Below are 20,683 nucleotides of genomic sequence, written 5' to 3' on the forward strand. Positions count from 1 at the left end.
AGACAGCGTCGCTTTCAACTGAAGAGACCATAAACCAGCATGAAATTAATTCCAAACACCTGTTTAAATTGTCTGTTTTCATCTTTTCCTTCCTTCCTTCCTTCCTTCCTTCCTTCCTTCCTTCCTTCCTTCCTTCCTTCCTCCCTCCCTCCCTCCCTCCCTCCCTCCCTCCCATCCTTTATCTGTCCCTTCCTTCCCTCTCTCCTTCCCTCTCTCCTTCCCTCCCTCCCTCCCTCCCTCCCTCCCTCCCTCCCTCCCTCCCTCCCTCCCTCCCTCCTCCCTCCCTCCCTTCCTTCCTTCCTTCTTTTCTTCCCTCTCCCCCACCTCTCTTGGTTTTAAAATCTTTATTTTCCACTGAACTAGAAACTGTGAAAACTTACATATAAATAAGGTCAGTACTAAATAGAGTCAACAGGTTGTATGTGTTTATTCACACACACACACACACACACACACACACACAAACACATACACACATGTACATACAAACTCACCAGGACTTTGAAAGGAGCAAGGGAGGGGTGGGAAGGAAGAGTTGGGGGTCAGTGAAAGGATATAGGTACAGAACACATATGTGGAATTAAATAAAAACAGGTGAATTTCTGGATGCATATGACCAACCCATGTTAAATCAAGATGAAGCATTTTTTTTTACTTTTTAATTGAAAATAGATTTTTTTTATACAGTATAGTCTGATTATGTCTTTCCCTCCACTTACTTCTCCCAGATCCTCCCCACTTCTCCACCCACCCAAATCTACACCCTTTCTCTCTTATTAGAAAACAAATAGGCATTCAAAATAGTAATAAAAAATAAAAATAAGTAAGATAAAATAAACAGGACAGAACAAACAGGAAAAATAGTAAAAACACAAGAAACCCATAAAAACAAAATCAGAAACCATAATATATAAACAAGAGATCTGTAAAGTGAGGGGAAAAGTAAAGCTCAAATAGAGCCTATGAGACAAAGATCCCTCCAGAAAAGCTACTGAGCTTGCCTTCTATTGGCCATCATTGCTGGGCGTGGAACCTGGCCTTAACTGTGGTTTATATACCCAGTGAAACTCCAGTGGAGAAAACGGAGCTTTTCCTTTTAGGTGGTTTGTCCATTGGATATAGCCTCTGGGATAGGGATGGGGGCTGTATCTGCTTCCCCTCCCACACTGGGACTCCATCTGGCTCAGACGTGTGCAGGCTCTGCACATGTGTGTGTGTGTCCGTCCTGCCACGTTTGGAGCGCTTTGTTTCTTGGTGTCCTCCTCCTCTCTGGCTCTTACACTCTGCCTCCTCTTCCATGTGGTTCTCTGAGGCCTGAGGGGAGGGTTGATGGAGATGTCCCAGTTAGGACTGAGTGCTCCAAGGTCTCGCACTCTCTGCACTGTCCAGCTGGGGGTCTCTGCGTTTGTTCTGTCTGCTGCAGGAGGAAGCTTCTCTGATGATGGCTGAGAACACCGATCTATGAGTCTAACAGGATGTCATTGAGTGCCATTTTATTGTTATGTGCCTTTGGCAGAACAGCAGTATAAAAATAGTGTATTCCTTGTCAGTTTCACACACGTGTGTGTTCTGGTCACACCCTTCCTTCCAGGCTCATCACCACCCACTCCTGTTAACCCCCCTTGTACACCCCATGTTCTCACCTCTCTCTCACACTTTGTAAAAGCCTCTTTTTATTTTTTTTATTTTTTATTTTTCGAGACAGGGTTTCTCTGTAGCTTTTGGTTCCTGTCCTGGAACTAGCTCTTGTAGACCAGGCTGGCCTCGAACTCACAGAGATCCGCCTGTCTCTGCCTCCCAAGTGCTGGTATTAAAGGCGTGCACCACCACCGTCCAGCTAAAAGCCTCTTTTTTTAAAAAAATAAATTCTGTACATTTATTTATGTATTAACTTACTTACTAAGTTTATGTGTCGCCAGACCCATGTGTGCCTGTGTGTGTTTATGTGTGTGTGTCTGTATGTATTTGTGCATACACACATGCGTGTTTGTGTATCTGCCAGAGGACAGCTTACTGAGTTGGTTCTCTCCTTCTGTTATGTTCTGGGAATAATTACAGATCTCCATGCTCGGCAACAAACTTCTTTATCCCCTGAGCCATTTTGCTGACCCAGAAAAACATCTCTTCAGTATGAAATTTTTATACCTTATATTTCTCTGTTCATACAAATTTTCCTTGGCTTAATTTTTAGGCTTTTTTTTTTCCTTAGACACTTATTTTGAGCAGTTCAGATTCTGGCATCTTTCTCCCTTTCTCTTCTCCTTTCTCCCTTTTATGTCTCTCAGATTTAGTACTTGTTGATCCTTCTGCATCTGTGAATTTACAATTTTCATAAAATTTGAAAAAAAATGGGCCATCAATCCTTTAGATATTTTGTGTGCATCTCTGTCTCTTCTATGGAGTACTCTAATTATACATGTACTTAACTTGCTAAAGACTTCCCCACGGCTCACAGATCTTTCTTTTTATTTTGTTCAATTAATTAACTAATTTTGCAATGGCAAAGACTGTGCCCTGGGCCTCAGACAGCTTTTTACCATCCAATGATTTCATTTCCCATTAAAAAGTCATTTATTCTTGCTCTTTCACTTGGGCTAATTTTTATTGCTATAATTATGACCACTAATAACTTCTTTCTGGTGGAATCAAACTCATTTGGCATAGATTTTGTTTCTGTAAATTCAGTTTGAACGTTTGCATCTCCAGTGTCTTCATATAACTTTTTGAAGATAGAAAGTAGTTATAATATTTAATATCTTGTTTTCTAACTCTTTGCATCTGTATCAGTTTTGAGTTAGTTTCAGTTGATTTATTTCTCTTCATTGTAAATCACATTTCCTGTTTTATTTTATTTGCATGACTGTTAATTTAAAAGTTATTAGATGTCAGATATAGTCAATTTTATTTTATTGCATTTTAGATATTTTTTAATTATTACAGGCTAAGCTTAGTCCGGCGACACAGTTGTTTGAAAACAGTTTGATCTTTTTGAACATTGTTTTAAAGATTTATTAGGTGGAGCAAAATTACTTAATGCATGGCTATTTTCCCCAGTCATGAGAGCAGAGCCTTCTGTGAGCCCCGCCAGTGCCCCCGGGGCTACAAACTTTTGAGCACAGATTCAGTTCTGTGTGGATGTTGGGCACTGCTACCTGGAATCCTGGGGGAGGGTTCCCTGGCCTTCCCTAGTTTCTTTCTGAAATATACTGATGGAATCTCAGGTGGACATCTGAGGTAATTTTCTATCTGTCTCCCAGGGTTGGTCTCCTCATTGAATGTGTTGTCAACTCTAACTGCCTTGGTTTCTCTGGCCTCTGAATTCATCTTCTCAGTTCAGTAAGTTTGCTATGCTCTGCCTGGCTCCACCCTCCCTGAACTCTGCTCTGAAAGAACTCTTGTGTGGCTGGAGGTGCTGTTTTTGTTTTGTGTATAAGGCATTATCATTATTCTTATTGTCTTACAAACCACTGTTTTATGTGTTCTCTGCGTTTTGTGGTTGTTTCAGGCAAGATACTGAATCCTATCATGTTGTCCCATCTTGGTTGGAAGTGGAGGAATTTACAAATTAATATTCTTGGTAAGCTTAGGCTGTGTGCTGTTTCCCTGTGAAGTCAGACAATGATACTCAGTACCTAGAGAATGGAAGTATTTAATCCCAGATCTCAGATTATGGCCTCAGAAATGGTATGCTTAGCTATTCCAGATGAATCTTTATCTCTTAGTTATGCACACACCAACCTGAGTTACACCTCACTGTCATCAATGTTAGACTTCTAGCAAGTTACAGTATGCACACACCAGCCTGAGTTACACCTCACTCATCAATGTTAGACTTGTAGCAAATTACAGTGTGCACACACCAGCCTGAGTTACACCTCACTCATCAATGTTAGACTTCTAGCAAGTTACAGTGTGCACACACCAGCCTGAGTTACACTTCACTCATCAATGTTAGACTTCTAGCAAATTACAGTGTGGGGGAGATGCAGTGCTTATGTGTTCACTGGCATCTGATGAAATGCTACTTGAATGATTCCCTCCCTTCCCCACTTTCCTTTTCCCTTTCCTCCTTTTTTCTTTTCTGAGACTGGATTTTACTCTCCTTTAACTCCTGACATTCTCGGGCCAGCCTGGTGAGTGCTAGTGTCGTGGCTTGTACCACTGTGTCCAGCAGGGATGAGCGCAGTGTTGCATCAGTTTGTGGCAATCTGACTCATCTCCCTGTCGTTACAGTGCTGCTTCTCTCCCACAGATGTTCTTTTGTGCACATTGACAACATCTTCATTTCTGGCCAGACTCATTACTGCAGATTTTCATCAGCTGTTTTAATCCTAAAGGAGGTAGATTAATATCTAAAGTCATGCCTTTTTAGCCAGAAGGCCAATTATATCTTTAAAGTGACTCTTCAAATTCTTTGAATTTATTCTTTCCTTATGTAATGGTAAAAATAAAATGGCACTATTCCCCTAGTGGCCTGTGGGCCATAAGGGGCAGCGGATCCCAGGCAGGGAGCCACGTGGCCGGTGAGAGACCGTGATGGATAGGCATGCCATGCAGAGTGAGGTTGGATATTTGTTTAGTGGGTTGTAAAGGGGAAAGGGGAAGGGGTGAAAGGGGAAGGGCAGAGAGAGGCAGAGAGAGAGAAAGAAAGAGAACCAGAGGCAGGGGTGGGGTGGGGAGAGGAGCCATGGCAGCAGCTACCTCTTTGGGAGAGAGACAGAAAGGAAAGGGCTTGGGCTGCAGGCAGGAAGGAAGATCTGCCTGCCTTGGCAGAGAATGGGGGAGGGGACAGAGCTTGTCTCTTAAAGGGACAGGACAGACCACTATATTCCCATCTCTTTTTTATAATAAAAAGGCAGGAGATTAGGCATAACAGGTTAAAGGATTGGGGCGGTAGGGTCTCAAGACTGCTTCCTGCTTATTTGTGGGCATCGTCTTGAGGGGGGAACCTGAGAAGGCTGGGTGCTGGTAACATCCTGGCATAGCTGGTCTCTTTGTTCCTGTCCGGTGTTTGTGGTATGGAAATGTCTGGTGTCTCTTACACCTGTTTAAGGTATTGGCAGAACAGAGGACAAAGTTAAGTTTAGGAAAAAAAATTTAGGATCAGGTAATTGAGAGGGGGTGTATCTGACCTGTTTAAGGTGGATTCTTCAATTCGACTCCCTGGAACTTACAAGAATTCTTTGGGTTTGTGAAAACATAAGTTTTAGACATATGCATTGTATAAATAGTAGCATATTGATATCAGAATGACTGTGACAGATTTTTTTTGTACAATGAAAAGTATTTTTAAGACTATGGAAGGCAGGGTGAGAGAGATTTGATAACTTGTACTTGTTGATGTAGGAAGGAAGATCTGCTTGCCTTGGTGATGGACAGGGGTGGGGGGTGGGCATGGCTTGTCTCTTAAAGGAATTCACCCTTACTTTTTTTTTTTTTTTTTGAGAAGGGGTCTAATGTAGTCTAGGCTGGCCTTAAACTTGCTATGTATCCAAGGTTATACTTAAACTCTTTAAATTTTTTTTTATTCTTACCAATTCCATACATGTGTATTTCAGGTTTGGGGCATTTTAATAACCCCTGCTACCCTCCCACTCCCTAACTGAAACATTTCACTCCTACTTGGGTACCTTAAGCCTTATTTGAACCTCCTGAGGTAATTGTGTTTGCTTGTGTGTTAGTCAGTGTGCTATTGCTGTGAAGAGACACCATGACCACGGCAACCATGGTAAAGGAAAGCATTTAATTGGGCCTGGCTTACAGTTCAGACGTTTAGCCCATTATCGTCATGGTAGGAAGCATGGCAGCATACAGGTAGACGTCGTTCTGGAGAGGAAGCCGAGAGTTCTATTTCTGATCTGCAGGCAGCAGGAAGAGACGGTGACACTGGATCTGGCTTGAACATTTGTAACCTCAAAGCCTCTCCCGAGTGACACACTTCCTCCAACAAGGCCACACATTTTAATAGTGTCACTCTCTGAGCCTGTGGGGCCATTTCCATTCAGTCCGCCACAGCTTGTATGAACATGAGTGAGGATTTACAGAAACGCGGGTAACTTAGCAGAGTCCACACCATGGACGATGAGCCCTATCCCATAGCTCTCAGTAATTGCCATCATCCTGTAGTGCGCGTGTGCGGTGCGCATGTGCAGTGCGCTTGTGGGGGAATGAGAGCCCTTTATTCACGCATGGCAGAGGGTGACAGACCTGATCCGAGGTCGCTCTTGTGCATAGCCACGGTGAGTTCAAGAGTGCAGTGGCTCTTCATGTCCAGAAGGCTCCTTTCATGCCCTTCCTCCGCAGCATCTAGTTCTTATATCCTTTCCCCTCCCTCTTGCTGAGGATCCTTTAGCTTTGGAGGAGTAATACAGATGTCCCCGTTTAAGGCCAGCATCCCAGAGTCACTTATTCTCCACTCTGAGCTGTTTGGGGTCGCTGCCCCCACCCCCAAGACAGGGTTTCTCTGTGTAGCCTTGGCTGTTCTGGAACTCGCTCTGTAAGCCAGGCTGGCCTCAAACTCACAGAGATCCACCTGCCTTTGCCTCCTGAGTGCTGGGATTAAAGGTGTGCGCCACCACTGCCCAGGGTCTCTGCGTTAATCATCACTGACTGCAGTGGTTATAGACATAGTAGTAAGAAGTCTGTTTGATCCACATCCGTTTAGAAAAACAACAGTACTAGGTTTTCCCCTAGGGCCTGTGACCTCCCCAACTCTTGGCCAGGTTGATGGAAAAGAAATGAGTTTACTCCTTAGGTGCAAGAGCAATCTTTTTTTTTTTTTTTTTTTTTTTTTTTCCGAGACAGGGTTTCTCTGTAGCTTTGGAGCCTGTCCTGTAACTAGCTCTTGTAGTTACAGGCCTCAAACTCACAGAGATCTGCCTGCCTCTGCCTCCAGAGCACTGGGATTAAAGGCATGCACCACCACCGTTCGGATCTTAGGAGCAATTAGAACCAGCGGTGGTTTGATGTCCCCGTAATGTCATGCCACAATTGCCTGGAGCCTATCTTGTCAGGGCACATCAGTGTTGTAACTGATGGGGTCCACTGTGACTTCCCCCAGCCACAGAGCACCTGGCCTTAACTCTCAGTCCTTCTGAATGGTGGGGTTATAGACATGGGCCACCATGCTCGGGCTTCTTTCCTTTTTACAGATTACTGGTGTTAGTTTATTCGATGCTCACTGAGGTGTTCACGTCTTTTTGGTGTAGATTTTGTCTTCTTGTGAAGCCATCCTCACGTGCACCCTTACACATATATCAGTTTAAAATGTTAACTCTTGCTTAACTCTTCTAAAAACATTCCGCACACATACTTTCTGTCTATCCTTTCATTGTTTTAAGAAGCATCTACTGGATATAGAGCATGCTCCACGGGAGCAGACTTCTCTCCGGGTAGTTCCTAGTGTCGAGAAACCAATCTGCCCTTACTCCTGTCATCACTTGGTGACAACTCAGTACAGGACTACACATGAATACATTTTAGAGCTGTCTTTGTTGAAAACATCATGTTTACAGCAATATTAACTCTGGGTTTTATTGAGTGTGATTTATTGATTTGCAAGATAAACATAGCTTTAAAAGATTAAATTTGTTTTAAACTGATATATAAAACATGAACATGTATATGGATTGCCATGTGATGTTTTGATGAATGTGTACATTGTTTAATATTTAAATCAGGTCTAACAAATCAATCTCCAAAATTTATCATTTTTAATAAATATTTATTTTTATTGTATATGCATGGATATTTTCTCTGAATGTACATGCATATATCACATGTGCGTCTGTGTGTGCCTGTGGAGGTCTGAAGAGGCCATCGTCCCCTGTAGGTAGAGCCCAATGGCTGTGAGTCACCACGTGGGGGTTGGGAACCTGACTCTGGTCCTCTACCTGCTGAGCCATCTCTCTAGCCACTGTCATTTCTGTATGGAGAGCATTCAGAACTTGTGCAGCCTTTTGTGTATATAGTACGTTACTGCATGTCAGTGCCCCCCGACCACTCCTCCACTGCTCCATAGGTGACTTTGCTGATGCATGCTTTGGAATCTCTGAGTAGTTAATATCACTTGGTAAGGGATCGGATCAAACCTATAAAATACTAACTACAGTGATGGCAAACAAGCCAGCCTCAAAACAAAGCTAAGAAGTTAGACATCTTGTTTTGCTCTAAAGCAGTTTCTTCATTTTCGCTGATATGAAAATGGTGGGTACAGTAACAGCTCCATCACTGCTGGCCTTTGCTTTGCAGGTGGACTGGACTCTGAACATCGGAGAGCAAGCTCTTGACATTTGTATCATCCCCTTTAACCAGTCAGCGTCTTCTGTTTTTGTGCTTGGTGAGAGAAACTTCTTTTGCCTGAAGGATAACGGGCAGATTCGATTCATGAAGAAGCTCGACTGTAGCCCCAGCTGTTTTCTGCCATATTGCTCAGGTGAGTGCGAAGACTTTCTGTTACCCTTCTGACTCTGTCGTATACATACATGCACACATCAGAAAATGCCACACTCAGACACACATTTCAAACGTCTAGGAAAATAGCTTTCTCTTTCACTGTTCTGTAGACGTTTGATATAAAGCACACATGGTCCTGCCAGCCCTTGACTCTGTAAGGTCCCTGTAGACGGGCTTCCTGCTCATTACTGCTCTCCGTGATGCGACTATTCAAGAATCCTTCCATGAGAACATCACTCTTTTCTAAGCAGAGCAACGCTGTCTAATAGAATGGCTTGCAGTGACTGCCTGTCAATCATTAGTTTAGATGTGTGATATGTTAATAGAATTCATACCTTCTAGATGAAATGCAAACACTTTGGCTGATATCTATACTTCTGTCTTTGAAATGGTTTATTTCTTTTTTGCCAAGCTAAATATCTTATCACCTAAAATCTTTATGTGTTAAAACCAAGATAATACAATTAGTGTGTGATACCGAAGAGACCACCGCGTACCGCCCTTTTGAAGGGCCCTTTTCGTACTTTCTTTCTGTATCTTCCTCCTGCAGTCTCTGAAGGCACAGTAAACACCCTGATTGGAAACCACGACCACATGCTGCATGTTTACCAGGACGTGACACTGAAGTGGGCCACACAGCTCCCCCACGTTCCTGTAGCAGTCAGGGTGGGCTGCTTGCAGTAAGTGATTCAATTTAATTGTATGAAAGGATTTTTGTTTAGTCTCATTTTTTTAGCCCTGGCTGGCTTTGAACTCATGGCACTTCTCCTTCAGCCACTGCACCTGGCTCTTATTAAATACCTTAGTCGAGGAGTTCTGTAGAATGTGGTTTCACTGAAGTGTTGGAGTATGACTGTTAATAGTAGATTTTTTTTGGAAAAGTATATAAAAATTCCTTAATTAGCATCATTAATTATTTTCACTTAATATTTCTTTTTTTTTTTTGGTTTTTCGAGACAGGGTTTCTCTGTGGTTTTGGAGCCTGTCCTGGAACTAGCTCTTGTAGACCAGGCTGGTCTCGAACTCACAGAGATCCGCCTGCCTCTTCACTTAATATTTCTAAGAAGTTACTTCTTTAGAATTAAAGGTGAGTACTGTTGAAGATGATGGGGAGATGCTTTTCCTGGTGGGTTGTTTTCTTTAACGTGAAAACCAATATCTTGCAGACTTTGCTTCAGTTTTGCTCGTGTCAGGTAGTGCCGACTTGCCTTATGTTTGTGTGCTTTAAACAGTTCAGACTGTACGGCAATTTTTCACTTAAAATGAAAGAAAAATAAAATTAATATCAATATTAAACTCATGACCCAGTTTGCCAGTGAGTAGGTTGTTAGCATAAGAATTGAAATCCCGAAGTCCTCGAGCATCTCAGATTATGTGTCAGGTCTGAGGAGCTCAACTGGAGCCTCGAAACAGCTTCTCTAAAGTTTCCACGGAGCCTCAGACCCCTGTCATTCTGCTCAGTAGAACGTTTACTGTGGAAGTTTCCAGTGATGCCCAGAGCGTCCCATGACGAATGAGGAGCCGGATGTTCACTGTTGGAGTCAGTGAGGGGCACTTATGATTGTATTAGTGATTAAGCTGTGGTATGCATATTCCAAAACTGAAACCTGTGTCTTGAATATCAGTAGTGCATTATTTTGTGCATATTGGTCTTCTACCCCCATGCGTGTCTATATCATGTGTGTGCCTGATACCCAGGGAGGCTAGGAAAGGGTGTTAGATCCCATAAAACTGGAATTACTGATGGTTGTGAGCAACCATGTGGGTGCTAAGTATCAAACTCAGGTCCTCTCTTAGAAGGCAGTGTTCTTAACTGCTGAGCCATCTCTAGCCCCAACACAGATCTTATCTGTTTATCTATATCTGTCTGCCTGCCTGTCTGCCTGCCTATCTCTCTCTCTCTCTCTCTCTCTCTCTCTCTCTCTCTCTCTCTCTCTCTCTCTCTCTCTCTCGCTTTCTCTCTCTCTAAAACTATGTCCCCCCTGGAGTAGGAGGTAAAGAGGACAGCAGACCTCTGGGACCCCTAACCTGGTCCTTGGGTCCTCTGCAGAGTTCAGTCATCTCTCCAGCTTCAGATGGAATGTTTTTATTGCCAACTTCAGATCATTTTACTGGTTTTGAGGTTCCCTGGAACTCACAAGCCATCCACATGCTCTGCCTCCTGAGTACTGAGATTAATTATATGAACTCATTGGAGACACTCCCCTCTGACACGTCAATGGGTTGACACAGGTGCTACCTGCACTCCCGAACTTGAAATGCGATTGAATTCTTCGCAGTTTGCTGCATCCACGTCTGCAGAAGTGTCGTGTTCACTGAGTGTGGGTTGTGTTAAAAGAAAGTTACTTTTAAATATTAGAATATTGTTAACCAAGTTAAAGGCTCTTTCAGTGTTCAAACTTTAAATATTATCAAGTCTCAGGAAAAGCTGATTTCTTGTATTTTAGGAGAAAGGACAGTCATTTATTTGTAATTGCTATGCATTTAATAATAATCATAGTGGTTTTTTTTTTTAGTATTGAAAGAATAAACTATTTGAAATTGGCTTTTGCAATGTCCACCAGATTTTGTTTTTAAGTTCATCCAACCAGACTCTCCAGACATTTTGCATCAAATTTAGTTAGAAGAATTTAGATCTGGAAAAACATCTTGCCAGCAGGGAAGCGTCAGTGGCTTCTCTTCCTGGAGACTAATTCTTACAGCAGTCCATAACTCATTCAAGAGCTCTTTGTTCTCTTTGGTCCCACAAGTGACCACTAGGTACAGAAAGGCAGATACATTGTGGTGGGTTTGTGGCCCACCTTGGCTCTCCAGGAGGGGGATGTAACTTTATTTTAATATTTTATTTATTTATTTTTTGTGGTTTTAGAGATTAAATCTAGAGCCTTGTATATATTAGGCAGTTGTTCTGCCTCTGAGCTATACACCAGGCTAGGAGCCAATATCTTTATTTACTAAAAAAGTTACTGTAATGTGTATATATATGTGTGTGTGTGTGTGTGTGTGTGTGTGTGTATATATATATATATATATACTTGAACATGGGAGTTTGGTGGAAAGAGAAGTTATAGGTAGTTTATAACATGTACAAGACTTTCAAAAGATACCTTTCTTCAGGAAATGCATATATTTTAGCTACCTATACTTCAGAGAGAAGCCTCTATTTCTTGTAGCTTTTTAAAGATCATAATTCTAAGTAACAAAATGAAAAGTAGTTCCACTAATGTTTTTATAATTTATACATAAAGTTGGAGATTTTAAAAATGTATTAAAATAAAAATTTTTTAAAATTAAAAAATGTATACCTTTATAGGATAAAAGCAGATTATGCCTGAAAGAATTTAATGACTTTTGCTTTTAGTAATTATGGGAAGGGCTGGCACAAGCAAATCCATCTTGTTGGTGTAAGGCTTTGTGATTATTCATAGGCTGGTGTCAAACTTCTCCCATCTCAGCTTCCCCAGTGCTGGGATTACAGGCAAGCAACACCATGCCCAGGATGCATTTGTGTCAGGGCTGACAGCTTCCTGCCTTTTCTGAACCGTTTGTCTGGATGCATTGTTCAGGAACCTTCTCTGATTCATTCTCCATTGACCCACCATGACAGGCATTTTAACTATTTTCCTATTGCTGTAATAAGACCAAGGCAACTTATAAAAGAAAGCATTTATTTGGGGCTTATGGTTTCAGAGGGTTAGAGGCCATGATCATCATGGCAGGGATCATGGCTCCAGGCAGGCATGTAGACATATGCTGGGAACAGCTGCTGAGAGCTTACATCTTGATCCACAAGTGTGAGGCAAGACAGAGAGCTAACTGGGAAGCATAGCAGGCTTTTCTTTTAGGCCACCATCCAGCTCCCAAATCCTGACATGGAGACTTATTATTTGTTTGGAATGCTCTGCCTAGCTTAGGCTCCTTTCTGGCTAGCTCTTTTAACCAGTTTCTCTTTATCTATCTTTTGCCTTGGAGCTTTAAGCTTTCTTTCTGTATATCTTACTTTTACTGCTACTCACATCTACTGGCTGGCGGCTGCCTGGCTGACCCCAGGCATCTCCCTTGTTCTATCCTCTCTTCTTTTCCTCTCTCATTCCTTTTTCTCTCTTCTCTCCTGCCAGGCAACCCTGCTTATCCCTCTCCCTAGCTATTGGCTGTTAGCTTTTTATTAGACCAATCAGGTGCCTTAGGCAGGCAAGGTGAAACAAAGGCAACACATCTTTACATAGTTAAACAAAGCATAAACAAATATAACACACCTTCACACAGTTAAAGTAATATTCCTCAGCATAAACAAATGTAACACACTTTTACACAGTAAAAGTAATATTCCTCGGCATAAACAAATGTAACACACCTTCACACAGTTAAAGTAATATTCCTCAGCATAAACAAAAGTAACACATCTTTGCCCAGTTAAAAATGTCTTCCACAACCTAATAACATGGATCTTTGAGATCTCAGAGTCTGCCCCAGTGACCCACTCACTTCCTTCCACAGGGCCACTCTTCCTAATCCTTCCTGAATAGCTCCATCAACTGTAGTCCAAGTATTCAACTATATGAACCTATCTGGTACATTTTCATTCAAACTGCCGCCCCAGGAAATGATTCATCCTGATTGGTGTGGTTTGATACTGCATTAATGGTGGGGATAAGTCACAGATGCCAGGAGTTAGTGACAGAAAAACCCTTTGGTGCAGTTCAGGCAACCGAGGTATAGAAGTGGCCCAGGTCACCCACTTTGCATGCTTTCCGGGTGATGCACTAGCATCTCAAATACATTGTCCATGTCTCTTTGCCAGAAACTGTACTTACACAGTGAAACCCTTTACAGAGGCAGGAGTTCTCCGAAGGCTGGTAGCTTCCATTTTAAGTAGGTATAAGCTAGTTTAAGGAGGTAGTACCTAGAGGGACAATCTTTACATGAACCTTAAGACCATTTCCCAAGTATCCAAAAGTATGCATGGCTGTCTACCACCAACTATGTTCTAGCCTTGGGCTCTGCTATTATCTTGTTTATTACATTCATTTCAGAATATTTTGCCCCAAGATTGAGGTCTTAAACAGTGTGGGGAATTGCTATAGGCCAGGCAGAAATGAAGATATTATAAAGGGACATTTTTATCTCTCAGTCTGAGTACCAGACTGTTTGAAGAAGGGACCCCGAGATGTGGGGGTTCCCCAGGAATCTCATGCTGGGAGAATCTGTCTCCAGGATAGCGACTTCACAGTTCTAACAGCTTGTCAGGCCACCTTAAAGCCTGGGAAGGAAGCTGGTCAATGGTGAGCCAGGACCGCTGAAAGATTCAAATCCTTGGCTTTCTATTTAAACCGTAATCTTACTTCAGGCCCCTTGTGGATCCCCTTGTCTCACTTCCCAGTGTAGCCACATCAAAACATATTCCTTTTTTCCCCATTATTAAAAGTTTTCATTGTAGTTTTATTAGAACCTTAAAAGTAATTTTTAGTAGCTTAGCATAACATTCTTATGTTAAGCAGTTGTGGTATTGGCATAAAAACAGACTTGTAGGCAAATGGAACAGAACCAAGATCCAAACATGAGTATGTGTAACTTCAGCCATCTAATATTTGACAGAGAGGCCAAAAATATACTAGAGGAGAGAAAGCATCTTCAACAAATGGTACTGGGGAAACTGGCTGTCCACATGGAACGAAGTTAGACCCATATCTATCACCTGCACAAAACTAACTCCAAATGGACTAAATGTGAACCATGAAACACTGGGCCTGCCAGAAGAGAACACAGGCAGTACCTATAGGATATAGGTGCAGGACAGGGCTTTCTCAGTGGGATTCCATTTGCCCAAGAAATGAGACCACATTAAACTGCAAGGCTTCTGCACAGCTAAAGGAACAACAGAGAGTAAAGAGAAAGCCCACAGGATGCAGAGAATCTTGGCCAGGCATCCTCCTGACAGAGGATCAATACCCAGAATACATAAAGAACTCAGAAAACCAAGAGCTAAAAAAAACAAATGACCCATTTAAACAATGGGCTTGGGGTCTGAACATGCTTCCCAAAGGAAGAAATAAATGTGGTTTAGAAATATCTGACAACATGTTCATTGTTCCTAGCAATCAGGGAAATGCAAATCAAAACAACTTGGAGATTTTATCTTTCCTAGTCGGAACAGCAAAATTGGCAAAACAACAGCCAAATGCTGGAGGGGATTGGTGGTGGGATTGAAAATGGCGCAGCCTCCCTGGAAATCAGTGTGGAGAACGATTAAAGAAAAGAGGCCATGAATGTGACAGCAAGCAGGGTGCATGAGAGGGGTGGGAGGAGGAAGCGAAGGGGAAGTGATGTAACTGTAATTTCAATAAGAAGGCCATTGTTGTTAAAATTATAAGCACTGAAATAACTTTTGCTTTTTATTACATTTAAGATTGAACCTATTTGTTAGAAACTTTCTTGGATGAATATGTTTATTTTTAAAGGAATTCTCTGCTTCTTTAATACTTTTCCAGTGAATTTAAAATACTGGATTCAGATCAAGTTGGTGTAATTATCCTTAATAACAGCACCCTTTATTACCAACACCACCGCACCCCCACCTACTTGCCAGTCCTGGTTCTATCTTGTTCATTATACTTTAATTTTAAACCTGCACTTCCTTCTTGTACTCTAAGACAAATTTATGTGGGGTACCTACCTCGCTGTTCTTCTGGGTAGACCAATTCTGTCTCTCCTCTCTCTGTCTCTGTCTCTCTCTCTCTCTCTGTCTCTCTCTCTCTCTCTCTCTTGTGTATGTGTGTGTGTGTGTGTGAGAGAGAGAGAGAGAGAGAGAGAGAGAGAGAGAGAGAGAGAGAGAGAGAACGAGCATGCACATGCGCACACACCCACTTTAATCCACACAGGGATGTGAAATAAGCATTCAGACCGGAGAATCATGATCCTGAATATTTACATTTTCAGTTCTTACTGCTTCCCTTTTAGTATGAAGCAGACCTGACTGAGCATCTTGCCTTTGCTGAGCTCAGTTTCCCAAATGGCAGATAAAGATTATTTTGTATTGGTATCATCACTTTCTTGAGAGATGTCAAATATACCTAAATGTGGAGGGAAGCTGGACATGCTGAGAGTCTTTCCAGGTTTAGCCTGCAGTGCTTTACAGCAAACACAGCCTGCAGCCGCAGCACCATGCTCTACAGCAAACACAGCCTGCAGCCGCAGCACCATGCTCTACAGCAGACACAGCCTGCAGCCGCAGCACCATGCTCTACAGCAGACACAGCCTGCAGCCGCAGCACCATGCTCTACAGCAGACACAGCCTGCAGCCGCAGCACCATGCTTTACAGCAGACACAGCCTGCAGCCTCAGCACCATTCTTTACAGTCAGCGTGCCTCATGCTTTTATGTGAAAACAATTTCTAGACCTTTTGGATTTTCTTTGAGGCTTTGTCCAAAATATGCACTTTAACTTTTGGCGTTTGTGTTTTTATCCTTAGCGTCTGTTGATGTAGTGTAGTCTAGAGTGTTTTTCCATTTCATCTCTGGATTTCCCTAATTTCTTTGATCTTTGAATCTTACAACAACTGTTTTCTATAGCTTCCTTCTACACAGTTCCTTTGCATTTGTAATTTTGTTGGTGACGTAATTCCCCAACCACTTAATATACTCTTCCTACATTTGCATATCCGACTGAGTAATTGTGCAGAAAGACAAACCCATGCTGTGTGCTGAATAAGAGCTTAGCAGTCATTTTAATTTGTTTTCTGTGAAAGGAGGGGCCGAGTAGAAAGACCTTCTAGTTGAAAACCAGATTTGAAGTGTGAAAAGCTGGAGCTCGTAAAGTAGGCAGGACATAAATAAAAACTTCTATCAGTAACGTGTTGAGCTAAGCGCCCAAGCCGCCCTTTCCACATGGGCTGTCATTGGGTTGTGTTGCTCTGCATAGGCTGTTGGGTGCTACTTCGGCTTGTGGTAATTATATAAAGAAGTTATTTATCTTTATTGCTATTTGTCAGGTAAGGTTACAGCCCTCAAAAAGTTCTCATTATTATTAAAGTAGGAATCATGTTCTCTGTCATGTTTTGTAGTGTAAAACCCAGTGTTACTCAGTTCTCGGGAAGAATGTAATAGCCATTGGGGAGTTAGCTTTTTGTTTTTTTAATTCCATAGTAAATCTGTTTAATTTGCTTCCTAAGATGTTAGAAAGACTGTATAGCCAAAGGCTAAGTAATTGTTATTTAGAGTGCTGGTTGGGTTCATAGTCTTTTGTTTTATAAATTAAGTATTTTAATTGTTAAATTCTACTTATTAATGCGTGTTCCCATGGAATAGCCTTATTAGTCATCCTGTCATTGAGTCTGTCAAAGTCTCTTAGGAATGCAACTCCCAGTTGGTAGGAAAAGTGCCCCAGTGCTTTGGGTTTCTGGTTCTCTAACCTGTAACAGATATGAGGGGCAGGCTGAGGCGGGGTGGGAGTGGGGGACTTGTGAAATGAATCAAGGGCTGAGGAAAAGTATCTGGTTTTTCCTAGTTATGAAAGTTTTACCTTCTTTGCCTTTGGCTCTAGAGAGCTTTGGCACCAGATTGGTGCGAGGTTAAGAAAGCCGCCTTGTAGTGGGGAGCTGCGGGCTGTGTTCCTGCCGCCCCAGCTCCTGGTCACCTGGCTAACTCATGCCCCAAAATAACAACACACAAACTGTATTCTTTTAAACACTGCTTGGCCCATTAGCTCCAGCCCTTACTGGCTAATTCTCATATCCCGATCAACCCATCTCTAATAATCTGTGTAGCACCAGTCTTACCGGGAAAAATTCAGCATGTCTGACCTGGGGGCTTGCTTCATCGCGGCTGCCCTGGCGATGAGCTACATAGTGTCTGTCTCTGAGAGGAGCTGCCCTGCCTCTGAGCTCACTTCCTCTTTCTCCCAGCATTCTGTTCTGTTTACTCCACCCACCTATGTTCTAACCTATGAGGGCCAAGCAGTTTCTTTATTTTTTAACCAATGACCTTCCTCCATCACCACCTACTCTATAGACTGATGTTGGCTGACTTAAACATTAGCACCGGTTGTTTGTTTACTGACAGGAAGAGCTTAAAATACAGTGACACTTGTCACTGCTGAGTCCCCAGCAGCACTGCGTCCTTAGAGTCTTACATTCATTCGGTAAGACAAGATTGGAAGCTGAAATAGAGTGTGTTAGGAATATTTTCCTAACAGAGCCTCTCTGCCGGCGCAAAAACTCCAATCAAACCAGATTAGACAGAATCAAAAATGCCCACGTTTAATGCTCTTGGGTGGCCAGGAGCATGGCAGGGGGAAGACAGAGGGAGAGCACACGCAAAACCCAAAACCACGTGTTCCTTTTTCGGGTACAAGACTAAATATCTTGTGGGAGTGGCCCTGAACAAATTCTGAAATGGCGCCTGTGCTCAGTGGCATGGCTGCTTCAACAGAAAGGAAAAAAATCCAATGATCCTGTTCATTACAATAAGGCGATTTTTAAAAATAGGAGATCTTTTATTAGTTAAGCGTTTGTACTGACTTTACTGAAGGCCTGTGTTTGGTCCCAGCGTGCATGTGGCTCACAATGCCGGTTGCTCCAGCTCTCGGGGTCCCAGAACCCCCAGTCGTCATGGGCACCTGCATGGACATGTGCGGGCCCACGTGCCTACATATGACCGAAAATGCAAAGTCCTTTAAAAATAAGGTTATTTGAAAATCCACAGCCAGGCAATTTCTCATAGTTTAGTAATTAAAATATAGTAAAAATATGTTTAGCTTTTGGATGCATATTTTCCTTTCTCATTTGTGTTAATTTCCAACAGCAAATCTCCCTCTTTTTTTTCCCGCTTATCCTTGTATTTTAGATGAATAGGTACAAATCATATCAATAACAACTGAAAACTTCCAAAAAATTATTTTTATTCATGTTTATGTGGATATTTCTATGTTTATAATTGTGAATGTGCATATGCCCATGGATGCCAGAAGAAGGCGTTGGATTCCCTAGAGCTGGAGTTACAGGCAACTGTGAACTGCCTAACATGGTACTGTGAGCTAAACTTGAGTCCTCTGGAAGAGCAGCAAGCATTCTTAACTGCTGAGTCATTTCTCTAGCCCCCTAAAATAATTAATTAAAAATGTTTTGTTTTGTGTTTATTTTAATATATATAATTTATTATATAAAATTATTTTATGCATAAATTACTTTTATTTTGTGTGCATTGGTGCTCTGCCTGCATGTATGCCTGTGTGAGGGTGTCAAGTCTTGAAGTTACAGGCAGTTGTGAGCTGCCTTGTGGTTGTCGATGCTGGGAATTGAACCTGGGTCCTCTGGAAGAGCAATCAGTGCTCTTAATAACTGAGCTATCTCTCCAGTCCCCCATGTTTGTTTTTGAGATGATGTCTTGGCATGTAATCTAGACTTGCTTTAATCTGTGTATCCCAGGCTGGCCTTGAAATTGCATTAGCCTCCAAAGTCCTGGATTGCAACTGTGAATCACCATATCTGGTTTAGTGTTTTTCCTTTTTTTGGAGACAAGTTCTTGCTGTATAGCCCATACTGGCCTCGATCTCATGCTTCTCTTGCCTCCGTGTTCCCTTGTTGGGATTACAAGTATGCATGACCATGACTAGCTCAACATTTTCTTTGAAAGAGAATTATTCTGGCTTGGCCTGTATTCAATTTATATTTTGAAAAGAATTTTGTAATAACTTTGTATGTTTAGGAATATGAAAAGCTTGTACTTGATTTTTATAAACCTTTGTTAATAATGGAACAAGCAAATATATTTGTTAAGAGCTATTGTTAGGGGAAAAAAACCCTCTGTTTTTCCAGGCACTACCCCTTTTCATACTGTGTGAATACAGGACGGGGCTTGTGTGTGAGTTAGCAGTAGAGTTCCTATGGAAACCATGCCCGGGGCACCCAACGGGCAGACATATATGAGGAATTAAAAGACAATAGCAGTGAGAGCAGTGGATGGAGGAGTGGGATGAAGCCTTCTCCAGCCTCGTCAGTCTGCAGGCTTCCAGATGTGGAGATGCTCTGTCCTCTTCTCTGGTCGGGGGTCGTCCTTCGGTATAGACGACGTCACCACGTTACTGCAAACATGAATGTACCGAGCACCACGTAAAAAGGCAGTCAGAATTTCTTGCACAGTTTTGTGGACATAAAATCACACAAATCAAGAGACATGTCCTGCTGTGGGGTTCGTGTGTGGCACGGTATGTGGTGGAGGTAACACCCAGAGTGGTGTGCAGACTAGACCAGCAGCTTCTCATGTTTCAGTGGTGTGATTGTTCAGTGACCTGAACTTGTCACATTTCTCATGTGCCATTGAAATGAATTACTTTTCTCATCTGAATTGCTTTAAAAGTGAAGGTTATGGTCATAAATGATCCAGTTAGACTATGCATTTCTTTCACTTAAAAAAAATAGATTAGTATATCTTTGCCAGAAGTAGAAATGAATATTATTATTTTCTATTCAAGAATTACTTTAGTGCGTCTACTTCTTTATTTATGCAGAGAGTGAGAGCCCGAGCGGGCACATGCATGGGTGGTGCATTTGTGGAGGTCAGAGGACACCTTGTGGGAATCGTCCCTTTCCTGCACCGCCTGTGTCCTGAGGTCAGAACTCAGGTCATGGAGCTGGCAGGGAGTACACTTACCTATCCAGCTATCTGTCTGGCCCAGGTCCTTCCTACTTTAAGGAGGAAAATATTAGTTATTTGTGACAGCTTCAGTTCAGTGCCAATACTATCTTTGCACTGAAAGTATGAAACAATGTAATGTGAATCATTATAAAATATTTCTTATTTACTTGTACCTGCATAATGGCAGGCATCATAAATTTTATTGATTTCTGGTTTTAGCAGCTTTTATAAAATGCAGTGTGTGTTTTCTGGCATAGGATTTGTATTTGTGTATTCATTCACGTGGTGGTGGTGACAGTGACCACAGAGCACTGTAATGTTAGGCTGCATCACCAACTTACACCTCAGCTCTAGCAGCACAGAAAGTAAATTGGAAGTAAGTTCCTCACTCTTAACCAACAAAATAATTTTGCATTAATCATTTTAAATCTTTTTCTCTATTTAGTAATTAAAGTCTCAAAGTTAATCCTTTGAGAAATGTTTAGTTTTGTTACACTCAGTGATTTTTGTTCAGGTTACTTTAACATAAATTGCTAGTAAATTTTAGAATGATTAAACAGTAGTTGCATGTTTCTTTTAAGGAGATTATTATGGACT

General features: G+C 42.0%; 1 protein-coding gene across 3 annotated transcripts in view; it reads left to right on the forward strand.

Moving 5' to 3' along the window:
* The window catches only part of Bbs9 (Bardet-Biedl syndrome 9), a 426,177-nt gene that overhangs the window by 128,590 nt on the left and 276,904 nt on the right, over positions 1-20,683 (forward strand). For all 3 annotated transcript variants that reach the window (XM_057766969.1, XM_057766971.1, XM_057766970.1), the window contains exons 8-9: positions 8,251-8,434; positions 9,005-9,134. In XM_057766969.1, coding sequence (XP_057622952.1) covers positions 8,251-8,434; positions 9,005-9,134 — 314 coding nt within the window. The remainder of the gene's footprint in view (positions 1-8,250; positions 8,435-9,004; positions 9,135-20,683) is intronic.

The sequence above is a fragment of the Chionomys nivalis genome, chromosome 4, assembly GCF_950005125.1.
Source record: "Chionomys nivalis chromosome 4, mChiNiv1.1, whole genome shotgun sequence".
Lineage (NCBI taxonomy): Eukaryota > Metazoa > Chordata > Mammalia > Rodentia > Cricetidae > Chionomys > Chionomys nivalis.